The sequence below is a fragment of the Schistocerca nitens genome, chromosome 2, assembly GCF_023898315.1.
Source record: "Schistocerca nitens isolate TAMUIC-IGC-003100 chromosome 2, iqSchNite1.1, whole genome shotgun sequence".
NCBI lineage: Eukaryota > Metazoa > Arthropoda > Insecta > Orthoptera > Acrididae > Schistocerca > Schistocerca nitens.
In genome coordinates, this window is record NC_064615.1 from 942,608,069 (window position 1) to 942,621,256 (window position 13,188).

Consider the following 13,188-nt stretch of genomic DNA (forward strand, 5'->3'; position numbering starts at 1 on the left):
GCACGACTGCCCTACAAACGGCACAATTTGTTGCGAGGAGTGGAAGGGGGGTCGGCTGTCGGGTGGTCCTTCCAGCCTGACATTGCGACGACGAACGTTCGCCGGTCGGTCGGCCAAAAAGCCTACACACGTCCAGTTTTTCGGTCGGTCGGTCGGTTGGTGTGCGTGTTGGGCCCTTAAGCCAGCCGCCTGTTGACAAGATAGGTATGCATATAGGTGGCGCTCAGAGCGACAGCCTGTGGCCTTAACAGTAGCCGCCGCCGCACACTTCGGCAGTATAGTCTGTGGGCAGCAGCAGTGAGTGTTCAGTTTTCGTGCTTGCTGTGGTGTCCGAGCATGCAGAGATACGCGGATCGCGTTGCCCTGGTGACGGGGGCCAGCTGCGGCATAGGAGCCGCCATCACGCAGGAGCTGCTCAGGCAGGGACTCACCGTCGTCGGCCTGGCGCGGAGGGTCGACAGGGTCAAGGTCAGAGCTCACCCCGTTTCACTGTGTGTCGCCGGCCGCGCCGAGGCAGCTCGATTAAGCAGTCTTTACACTTACGTGAACACACAACGAACGTGCAGAAGGGACGAGAACACTGATATAGACGCTACGCGGTAGTGAGAAAACTGCATTTCGTCGTGCTCGGTTCGCATTAGCTCGTGTCCGGTGCTTGTTGGCTTTTCAGCAAACCATCAAAGGAATTTCGGGAACAATCTATTCCAGCTTTAGCTCTACAGAACTCTTTCGTCTATCTTGTCTATCTCCGTTAATATGAGTCGCATGAGTGATGTAATTGTCTGAAGAGAACGTTGCATTGAGCTATATATACGTGCATCTGAGCTCAAAAAGATCCACAGCACTCAAAGGTCCTAATGGAGACGGGAGACGGACGTTAAATTAGCTGCTTGCAATCGTTCGGTAATGGAATTAAAAAGAAAAAAGAAAAAGCAAAACAAAACTCCTTGAAAGTAAATTCCGAATATCTATCTAGAGTGCTGCTTAAAATTAAAGGCCTGTTCACTCTCGTTGCATATGTTCATGGTGTCTGTCATTACAGGTTTCATGTGTTAGTGTTAGAAATTTGATAGCGTGGCGTGCTTAAGACACTTATCAGGTATCAAACTATATAGCTAATTCTAAAACATAGCCTATGTGACAGGTCGTACACATCTCACATTTCAGTAATCCTGTTTCATTGCTTGATTTTATACATATTTTAATAAAATCCTTGAAGTGCTTCCCATGAAACTGGAGGCATCAGAAAATATGGTATACTGTGTAGCAGCTACTGAAGTGCGAAACGGTCACTCGCGTAACTTTCTCCAGCTGCTAATAACCAATGTGTGTAAATGCTAGAGCTTCAGGTTATATTGGTCTTGGGGAATGGTTTTAAATTTCCTCCCCGATCACATGAGAAGCCAGTGAAAAGGCGGTAAGAGACGTATGCAGAAATTTTTGGACTAACGCCAAAACTGGGACTGCAATTGAGGTGCATTACCTCCAGGTATTTCACGTTAACGTGCATACTGACACGCCCATAAATTCTTCCTTCCCAAAGCCATTTTGCTTGCTTCGTCCAAAACAGTGCTCCTGCCGTTCAAAATGATACTGACCATTAAAGATTCGCGTCGTGACTACATTTTTATGTATATAGATAAAATTATTAGCGCCAAAAAACAGAGCAGCGTTCATAGACTGTGTTGGTTGTCTCGTATCCTCTGCAGTTAGGTGTATTATCTGCAACTGCGTGGTCGGGCGCAGAGTTGTTACTGGAAATAGGCACTACTTACTTTGTTACTACAGCATGCATGATACAGTGAGACACGCGAAACTATTGAAAGACATTAGTTTTGCCGGTCACCATGTTGAATGTTCAAATGCTACAGTTCGTGTCCCGTTATTGGTGCTATTGAGGTGTTTTGTCATACGTAGGTGCTGTGATACTGCGTGAGGCTACTTCGTTTCATGTAGGGAAATATAGACTCGGAAAACCATGAAAAGCAGCAAGAAATAGAATGCGCTTAGCATGCACTGTTTTTTCGTATACATGTTAAAAATTCAGTGGAATTTGAAATTGTAGCGTTTGCATTCTGTACATGCTTTTTAAGCATAACATACACGGAAGCTGCAGCTGTAGCCTAAAGGCTTGTCCATTAGCAAGTGTCATCCGTAAGTAATGATGTGCTTAGACTAAAAACTTGCTCAAGTTTGTTTATGCGAGTCGCTTGGTTACTTTAGTTTTAGGAACTTGCTAAAAGTACTGACGTGTTTTTACGTAAGTCCTAACACGAGATAGGCAAATGGAACTTCAGCGTCGTGTTTAAAAACGAAAGCAGCCACCATTGTTGCATTATTATTGAAGAGAAGTTGTGACAAAAGTTAAGAAAATACAAATACCTGTGTAAGAAATGGATAGGCATAAATATTTATCAAGCAATTACACAAAATCAAAGCACTTTTTTCAGATTAAAAACAATGAGAATGTGTGCAAATTTCGAAAGTCAAACGATACATTGTACTACAAAATATTCGGATATAGGTCACAAAAATTGCGGTAAGCTTTCACATGGAGATCGCTTTTGAATTAGTTTTTTTGCAAACAGTATTTATTGCTTTTGTTAAAAATATTAATGCTAACATTAAGTTAAAATTTTATGACTTCTTTACTGTCAGTTTACTTCCTTTCCTAGTCATACAAAGTAATCGCACATTCTTGGCTGTCGGTAACCAATTATGTCTGATTCCAATGGTACATCTGTTTCGGACCAACTGTCTTTGCTTTCTCCTTCTAGACGACCTTTCCGTGCAGGTATTGAATAAGGTTCTGCAGGTCTGACACTTCCAATAAGTGGCAAATATTTGCCGCAAGATGCTTGAAACTGCTTCCATTAGCTTGCGGAATTACACTTCCTGGGGGTTTCCTCGTCAAAGAAGTTTCAGAAGTAGCTTCTAGAAATAGGCTACTGGATCTACGCCCTATACCTCACCTAGTGGCGAGGAGGGGTGTATTGTGCAGTTTAAAGTTAAATGCAGAATTCCGTAAGGCGATGTGCGAGTAGCGAGGCCGCGCAACTACTGTGATGATAGCACGCTGCTGTACTCTGGTGTTAACTAGAGGAAAAAGATGAACATGGCATAGTGTTTATTTCCGTGTTAAATTTCCAATTAACAGAGTAAAGTCGGGAACCACTTGAAAGGAATTCTTATGAAATAGCTCCGTTAACTCCCCTTTTCTTTTTTTTTTTCTTCGAAAAAGGGTTATTGTTATGAAGTAATTTCTGTTTAAAGAAAGGTGAAATCACAATTTATCTATTTTACTAGCTGTTGAGCTTAGTGGCTGTGTATATTTTAATCAGTACGGCAACCAGTTACAATTTTTTTATATAGGTTATTACGCGTTTCAGGCTTTCGCCTATCTTCAGTTAGAGTAGTTAAAATAGACAAATTAGAAAACCAGCTACAGCATCCAATCTCCTTGATGTTCAGATTTCCATCCCTACGAATGCGGCACAGACTGGAATAGTTAGAATGGTCAAACCAGGACATTTTATTAATACGACAGCTCTGAAGCCTAAGCTTGTGAGAAATCTAACTATGGTTTCGGTTCGTTGAAATGGAGTGATGGTACGGCATTACCGGCCGGCAGACAACGTCTGGGGCCGGGCGCATGCCTCGTAAGTCTTCCTGTTCGACGCCCATTTCTGGGACGTGTGCGTCGGTGAAGCTGAGATGAAAAATGCTGAGGACAATGCAAATGCCCAATCTCCGGCAGAAGGAAACTCCGAACCGGGCGGGAATAGATTCAGAGATCCTGCGATGAAGGGCTAGCGACGCTGAGCCCTAAGCACGAGATGTGGAGTTGTCGGTGTGTTGAACATAAACTTCAGGAGGAAACCTGTTACTGCTAACGTAGGTGACCAGTTACAAAAGCAAAATATGGGACACGGATTAGATGCTGAAGTGAAGAAACATTTTCTAGAAACTTTCGTTAGTTCTGTACAGTATAATTCGTAGCAGATTGGTGTTAAAATTGTTTATGCTACGATGCACGTAAAGTGCCCTCCGCCACACACTGTTGGGTGGCTTGCGGAGTATAAATGTAGATAGATATATATCAACGGGTACAGGTGAAAATGTGCCCCCCCGACCGGGACTCGAACCCAGGGTCTCCTTACATGGCAGACGCTCTATCCATTTTTTTTCTTCATTTTGTTCGTTGTTGATCGTTGTTTGGTCGTTGCGGACATCGTGACATACGTTAAGTTCATTTTGTTGATCCTTCCACTGTTTTATTAGAGGCCAACCGGCTCTCTGGCCGAACACGCTGCGCTACCGTGCTGGCATCCATCTGAGCCACCGAGGGCACAGAGAATAGCGCGACTGCAGGGACTATCTCGCGCACGCCTTCTGCGAGACCCACATGCTCACCTTGTATGTCCACACACATTCGTAGTGTCCCACCCCAACACACTCATTACTCGTGGAAGACATTCTTACCAAGTCCCGTAAGAGTTCGGGGAATGTGCGCATCCGCACAGGTCATGGCCGGTGTTGCCTTTCGGACAAGTCCGAATATATAGTTCTGACAATACCGGCCATGACCTTCTGTGCGGATGCACACACATTCCCCGAACTCTTACGGGACTTAGTAAGAATGTCTCCCACGAGTGTGTTGGGGTGGGACACTACGAATGTAGTGTGTGGACATCCAAGGTGAGAATGTGGGTCTTGCTGGAGGCGTGCGCGAGACAGTCCCTGCAGTTGCCCTAGCCTCTGTGCCCTCATGGCTCAGATGGATAGAGCGTCTGCCATGTAAGCAGGAGATCCTGGGTTAGTCCTGGTCGGGGCACACATTTCACCTGTCCCCGTTGATATATATCGACGTCTGTTAGCAGCTGAAGGTATTAATTCTAATTTCGTTCTAGACGGCTGCAGGTCATAAATTGTCTGTTCTTTCGGACGTGTCTGAAGTATAAAAATAACGAGGTCTTTAACTAGGGTAGACATAAATTATTTGCATCGGTTACTTTTCACTCAAATGCCGCGGAAGTTTCACGGTTGGTAGTTTCTGATATTTTTCGTATTTTATAGAAAAAGTATGCATTCAGCAGTTTCATATTTTCAAATAGAATTTTATAAAAATCATAAAGTATCCTGAAAATGAGTTTATAAGTATTTCCTTAACCGTTTCCACACTGCACCTATTCTTTTCATCACTCCAGAACGCATTTGTGATAGACAACATACTTTGTGCAGCAGCATTGGTGGCAACTAGTTATCACAAACGGTCATGAGTTTCAAATTTTTGCAGCAGATATCCTGAGACGCAACACAGTTGGAAATGCTAGACCATTTCTAACCAACAAACTTAACAATTCCTTAGTAATGGTTCTTCACTTTACATTCATTTTTAACATGGTTAACTTCACCAAAAAGTTCTGAAATAGGTAAATTTCTTCTCAAACAGCTTCCTTATGGTTGCAGCAGTGCAGTCCATTGATCTGAGAGAATGATTGTCTCGTTGCGTGGAAAGCTAACGAACTTTCCTCAACATCAAGACGCTTTACTTGATCATATCACTATACGCACGTTTCGAAACAAGACATACTTCGTGACGTTTTGGGTGAAACACCTAGCCTGCTTGATGGTATAAAATAACTTCTTGCTTTCTGTTATTGTTTCAGATATGGGAATTCAACTTTAATTTCATTAGTAAATACATTCCTTTTGCCATTTCTCTGAAAAGTTTGCACTATATCGTATCAAGTGATTTATCATCTCTCTAACCGTCTAAAACCACACTTCTAAACCTAGCGAACTGAAGCAATAGGAAATGTAAAAAGAAAGTGGAAGAGACAAACTGCTAGCCATGTTAAAGCATTAAAACTACCAAACAAAGGATTTAAAATCGTATGACGTCGTTTGTTTGTATTTTTTCATTATTTGTACATGATCACATTCGTTCCCAATTTGCTTATGCTAAAAGTTACTTAAAAACAGTATCTTCGAAATTTATCGGACCGTTAACGAAAAACGGGACAATATGCTTCCCCTATGTATTTTGTCGGACAACGGGATGCAAGCCAAATAAGGAACGATGCCATAAAATACGGAACGTCTGGACGAATGTTACAAGGCCTGCGTTCTAATCAATAAACTTCCACGCGCATGGTTTCGCACCGCAATTTTGCATTGTGCATACTCATTCTTATGCATGTGAACCTGAGTGACCAAAAACGCTAAGCAGAGGGATGTTAAGCAGTGACTGCTAGAAACGATATAAAATTGAAGATATGTGCATGCGATATGTCGTAAGACTTTACCAATGTACGTATGAGCCCTTAGGAGCACAGGTAGTGTGGCTCAGATTATTTTTGTTCAGAGATATTACAGGGCTTAGCTATCAACACGTGTCCTTACTGCAGAAACTTGATACATACAGACTGTATGCGATCGCTATGAGAGTTTCGAATTGCACCAGTGCTACGTTACCAGAATGCCACTTGCTGAGAAAGATTTCGACTTTCCTTAAAAAAGGGTAAAGTTGTTGGACCAGTGGGCTTAAAGAGACTCGTATGAAAGTATTTCCTTCCACAAAACACACATTCGTGAAGTTTCTTTACGATAACAATATATAAACTATACATCTGTCTTGCCAAAGAGTAAAAAATTTTGCAAAAAGTGCAACTCCAGTGTAAGAGCACAGAAGATGGCTGATTTGAAAGCAGCCCGTTACGCCAGTTGCTCGTCGACCTAATTACCGGCTGTCTGAGGTATATATGCATATGATTAGATTCCTGCGTAAGCATGATTACAGAAGTGAGATGTACAAATTTCCTAAGGATTCAAACTAATCCAAAACAGATCCAAAGTCATGACCTTACAATTCATTTCTTTTCGTAAACGGAATTGTGATGACGTAAACAAACAAGACTGAATTTACTGCCCCATTCCCCCTACTAGTATGTCGAAATTGGTCGTATTTGTGGGTCACAGGGTCTGCCCTCGCCTTGTCACTCCGTCCTGACTTTCTCCATAATTAGATTTTTAAGGATATCCCTTTCAACGCTAAAGGCTTTGTACAGAAACTTTACATAGCTCTCATAGCTATGTAAATGGGAAAAATTCAGTTAACAAATTGACAAGCGTTAAGTAATGTTATGTTCTTCAGTAAGTTCACTGTTTTTCATATTACCTTTAACAACAAATAAATTTGAGAATTATGCGTTGCAAAATTAATCTTTATCTACCTATACATAGTTTTATCAGTACGAAACAGAATTTTGAGTGAAAATATGTAACAGTCAAGAACTGTTTAAACGAAAAGTTTAGCAACGTGTTTGGTTCTTCAGATTGCTGGAAAACTAGTATTTCCTTGTATTCGACAACTGTTCAGGAATTTTTAAACTCTTGCCGAATGAAAAATTTGCGCTAAACGACCATGGGTGACAACGGGAAAATATTGTTTTTTCTCAAAGTATAGCGTCGTAACACGTCAAATATTTAACACAATTTATCGCACAATCTTAAATTTTCTTCTTAACACTAGAACGACGGCGTTTCACATGCCTAAAACGGCGGAAAAGGGTCATTTTGACCCTACATAAAATATTTTCGTATTTGACTGAAACAAGTATTTCTAGTTTTGGACAATCCTTACCTTTTCAAGTAATCATAATAAATACAATAACTGATAATTGTTTCAGCAACAAAGTATCTTACAAATTCATTGTTGCTAATGCTAACAAGTATCCTAAAATGTGAATTTTCATTTTTAACTATCCGTACAACCTCCTAGAACATTTCGTATTTTAGTCCATATTACTCTCGTATGTGTTCTACGCACGTCTTTAATTACTTTCCACTCAAATCATTGGAATCTGTTAGATGCACTTAGCACAGGTGATTTGTTTTATGCGCACATTTTTCCCCCCTCACACCTTTGTGGCACTTCAGTTTTCACTGGTCTTGTTGCCTTCGCAGAGGATAATCTGACACTTCCTCCGTTTCTTAGGTGATTTCTGTCCAGTATCCTCGTCCTTTGCCTTATGTTCTTGATCTTTCGTTCCTAGAGTTCGTTAGACAGAAGTATAAACTACTTCCTTTCGATTTTCTTGTTACTATGTTGTTACAATCAGTTACTTCCGCCATGTCAAAGATGTTGAAGATAAACAAACTTCGTAGTATATATGCGGGTCATTTGATGAAACCAGTCAACCCTATACTCAGTTGCGTTGTAAAATGTTATGATTTGAGGTTTATTTTCTTCCTTGCTTACTGCTGCTTCAGCATGCAGTGCCGGCAGGCGAAAGACGTTCTTATTCTTCTTTCCGTGGTATACAGTCATCGTGCAGTCTTTGTTGCCACTATGATGCAGGATGGTGCCGTACTGTATTTAAACATTGGACTTCCTTACTTAAGCGGAGATCTCACGACGGATATCGTATCAAGTAATGTTTTCTTTTAACAGTCTGAAGAGAGGTAAAGAAGTTGTCTGCCATCACATTCTTCCTTGGCGTACAAATGGCTCCATGAGCCGCAGAACGATGTACTCTCAAAGTGGTTGCTTTTTTGCGTGTTCTCTTTGCCGAGGTATGGGAAAGCGTTAGACATATTTTGTCGTTAAATCGACAGTCAACCAGAATTGGAAATGTTTGTTAGGAATGAACTGAGTGAATAACTGTTTTGCTTGGTAATAGTTGCCCGTCAACCGTTAAATCTTCTCCTGGGCGGTAAGAACGAATACTGTTTTCAATTAACTTCCCCAAATTTCAGATAAGAGCGAATTTGTTGGCTACCAGACGTTCAGCTCTGATTTTTCATCGAAACGAAGAAATCTTGAAGCTCCTGTAATCAGTCCCTTGGCGTGATGTCCTTGGATAAAATTAGCCCCCCCCCCCCCCCCGCCCCACCGAGAGTGCGACCAGAGATCCAGACATAACTTCTCTACAAATGACACCCCTGAGCATACATGTTTTTCCCAGTTCCTTAATGAGTCCAGTCAGTTTTTCTAGCATTTGATTCCCTGTATTTCTTAATGACGTAGTATGGCTTAGTCAAAACTGAAGGCACTGGTGGCAGTATTCTACTCCTTGGCAAGCGTAAACAGTGGGACCACCTCTCTCGTTGACGTTCCCAGCCGACCTCCTTCCAGAAGATGGGAAGCTGGCAATCTCCCAAACGGTTCCATCCCTAGCAAGCATCTTCGTAGAGGCTGCCTGCTGTGAGGAAAGTGATGATTAACGTAGATCAGCATATGAATTCCCTTCAGGTAATCGCTCACAATCGTTCACAATGTCTTCATTTCTCAGGTCCACAATCATCACCAGTGAAGTTAATTTCCAATTCAGCTCCGCAATTACCTGAGATGAAACACAGCAGAACGTCCTCGCAGACGGTATATGTTTACCTGAGTGATATAACATGAAATGTTAGATTGGGCCTTACACGCGCTAAGTTGCAACAATAAGCAGAACTGCTGACCGCTCATTGTTGCCGTTTCGTTACTGGATAATCTATTCAAAAGAGAAACTGAGATGGAACTGCCACCTTCCGCCATTCTAGGTATATCGAATGAAATGTAAGACGATAAAAATATTTTGCAAATCTTAATGCGTCACTGCAGAGAGGAGGAAAAATTAGGAACGGCCATAAGATTTCATTAACGAAGTAAATTGTATATGACGATGAAGGAAAGAAGTGACTGTCATTTTGACAACTTCCGCTGTTCTAGTGTTCACTACTGTATGGCACTAAATACAGCTGCAGTGGAAATTTGCGTTGATGTTATTGCCCAGCCCTCTCCATACCCACACCTAAATTTGATTTTTGACTAAATACTAGTACGCAACGTATACCGAGGTCTAACTTCACTGCTCCCCATATTTAGTGTCTCATTGACACGTGAACACTTGTTTCGTTCAACCATTTCTGATTTTGGAAAAAACCATATATTATTCATTCCTTACGTAAAACATTTTCTTATAACAAACTGCAAGGTGAATACAGGAACTCTGAATTACCTAATACAGAAATTGGAATATGTTAGTGTAATTTCCGGTACTAACATGGAAACCTGGCGTTGCCCAGGTATTTATTTGTAGTTGTGCGTCCATGTACGTGCCGCGTAGCGTTAGGCCATGTCTTTGACGTTATCTCCTCGAAATGTGTGTCTTACCATGATATAATTTGCAGTTACATAAGGGCACAATAAATTACACACAAATTACAACAAAACAAATATCAGGACGAGGTTATAACAAAGCTCGAGATCTACCCCTATGTTGAATATCATATTTAATCCATAGTATATCGTAATTTGTCAACTGACACTAAATTTATAAAAATCTCACTGTCCATTAATGATTATTCGATTTATTCTTTCATGTACGTAGGCGTTGGAGTTGCCAGATGCCCCAGGAAAGCTGCACGCAATCCAAGGGGACGTCAGCAATGAAGAAAGCATTCTCGCAGCCTTCAAGTGGATAAAGGATAACTTGTCGGGTGTTGATGTCTTGGTCAATAACGCTGGTATCATTGAAGAGAGCGAGCTGACATATGAGTACACAATTCTCGTTAGGCAGCGTTGATAGAGTAGTGGTGCCATTCCTGAGAGTTTTGTGACTGAATTTTTTACTGGCCAAAGATAAGAGGTAGTGTTCAAGAGCCATGACCTAAAATTGAGAGGACAATATCTAATAGTGGCGTCGTTATTTCGTCTGCATGTGATCTTTTTTAACGATCTACGGACATTGCCTGAAAAAGATCCGTTCAGTAAGTAATGATTCACCTTTCTTTTTGTGAAAGCAGTTTGGTTTTCAGGATTCCAATACAGCACACTAGTCCCCACTCTTTGACTACAAAACCCTATTTTTCAATATAATCTCCGTTCAGTGCGACGGCCTTAGGCTACTTCAGTGGGAAGAACTGTATACACGCTTGGTAGCACTCTACTGGTAGATTTCGGAGCCAACATCTTGCTGCATCAGTAATCTCATCTTCCATGTGCTGCTTCCCGCGGAGTGCATCTTTCATTAGGACAAAGTCGGAATTCAGAAGGTGAGAGGACCGGTATTCAGGGTGGATGAGCAAGAAGAGTCCACTGAATTTTTGAGAGCTGCTGTCGGGTCCCTAGCGTTGTCATGGAGAAGTTTGCATTTTTGGGGCTACGAACACGCTGAAATCGTGTCTTAAATTTCTTAAGGGTAGCACAATACATTAAAGTTAATGGTTTCACCGTGAGGGACATGAAATACAATAGTCGGTCCTAGATCTTCGCCATAACTTTACCAGCAGAGGTTGTGTGGTTTTGATCTTTTGCTTCAGGGAAGGGTTGATGCGGCGCCACTTACTTGCCGTTCTGTTTCCAGTCCGAAGCGATAAACCCACGTTTCATCGCCTGCGACGGTATTCGTTGAAGCTGTCAGCCGCGTAACGCGCAAGCAGCTCGGTTCAATGATCCTTCATTGCTCTTCATGATGTCCTGTTCGGCGGCTAGGAACACTATTGTCCCAACTGGTGGAAGAGTGTCATCACTAACAGACGTCTGTGCAGAGAGGTGTTAGAGGTTCGTCGATCAATTCGAACGTGTCCGCACCTTCCAACACAGGAGTCAGAGCTGGGTGAGGTCGGCCGGCACGCAGGAGATAGTGAAACGTCCCCTTTAAACAATTTTACTGGACTGTGCTTAAACTGACACACAGTATTTTTTAGCGCAACGCAATCTGAATTTCAATAATCTCTACAAGAGAATGGCCCTGAGTAACATTAACCTGTACTTTTCACAAATCACTTACCTCACAAAAATCTTGGTTACTCCCACTACTGCAATACAGCGAGCGCCACTAATGCCAACTAAATAAAAGATTCAAACTATGGCGGGCACTAACTACTGATAGGGATAGTTAGCAAATGAAAGATATTAATAGAGAACAAACAATGTATTTACCTTGATAGTCATAATATATGTAGCAGTTCATGACAAATTTCAAAACTCCGCCATCTCTCTCCCCACATCCACCACTGCTGGCGGCTCACCTCCAACTGAGCAACGCTATGCGCTGTTCACAGCCAGCTGCCTAACACTACAATGGCGAGTATTACAACAATGCAAAGCAGCCACAGACTGCACACAGCACAGCCAGTGATTTTCATACAGAGGTGGCGTTACCAATAAAAAAACCTAAACAGCCTACTTACAATAGGACAGGTTTGCGCGACCTTGAGATAGACGCCTCGTCCAAAGACAGTGCATTTCTTCACTGCCTGGTCTCCGTAGACATTTTGCAGGCGGGTATGAATATTTGCGATGCTCTGGTTTTCCGCCGCACGATACGTCGTGACAGCTCTCTGCCTGGAACGCACCTCCGTTACAGATGCAGTTTTGAAGGCAACGCATAGCGACGCCACCTGTATGAACTTCATGAAACACGGGCTGAAGCAGCAATATTACACGCTGTCTCGCAACAAATTAGGCATATTTTCAACAAACTGGCCGAGAAAGAGTTGTGCTGCTTACTGAAGGCCCGCCGTCCTTTGATAGTTTCATTAAATACCCTGAAAACCTGAATACTTCTGTCGGCTGAATGAGAGCATGGTATAGTAAAGTTGGTAACACTGAGATATGTGTATCTAAAGTGTTCCTGTATCAGCTTAATGAAAGCTGTTAGTGTTTGCGAAGTAGTGCTGTGCGAATCTCTAACAGGCCGCATTGGTCTGACGCATGTAGTGCTGCCTGCATGGTAGTGGCACATGGTCATTTTTATTTATTTTTAATAACTGCAAAGATACAGGTTTTGCGGAAGTGATAAGTCTTCGTTCCACATTGGTCGACTTGGGTGTTAACCCGCTACTGTCAGATCTTTTCTGGACCTGGCAAAACAGGATCCTACCAGTGAAGTTTGTGACTTGTTACCTACATAGCCTGCACGCCAGGACACTCAATCACACCAAGCCAGATAAGAGGAAGTTAAGAAATATCATATTGCTAGGGACGAATGTGAAAGTGCTAGCTGCGAAAGACACTAAACCAGGTGAGTTTGAAACACTTGCCAAGGCAAGCACGAATAATTTGGTCTTAGACAGTCTGTACAGCTACAGTGTCAGGGCCTAACCAACGGACAGATGAAGACGACATGGAACGGCGGCAGAGATGAAACCATGACTAACTGGAACGTATGTGTGGGATCTGACGTAATCCATCCT

General features: G+C 42.2%; 1 protein-coding gene across 1 annotated transcript in view; it reads left to right on the forward strand.

The window, feature by feature from the left end:
• Positions 1 to 336: 336 nt before the first annotated feature.
• LOC126235463 (dehydrogenase/reductase SDR family member 11-like) overlaps positions 337 to 13,188 on the forward strand; it is an 89,542-nt gene continuing 76,690 nt past the window's right edge. The window contains exons 1-2 of the mRNA XM_049944185.1: positions 337 to 483; positions 10,389 to 10,517. Of these exons, the coding sequence (XP_049800142.1) occupies positions 337 to 483; positions 10,389 to 10,517 (276 nt within the window). The remainder of the gene's footprint in view (positions 484 to 10,388; positions 10,518 to 13,188) is intronic.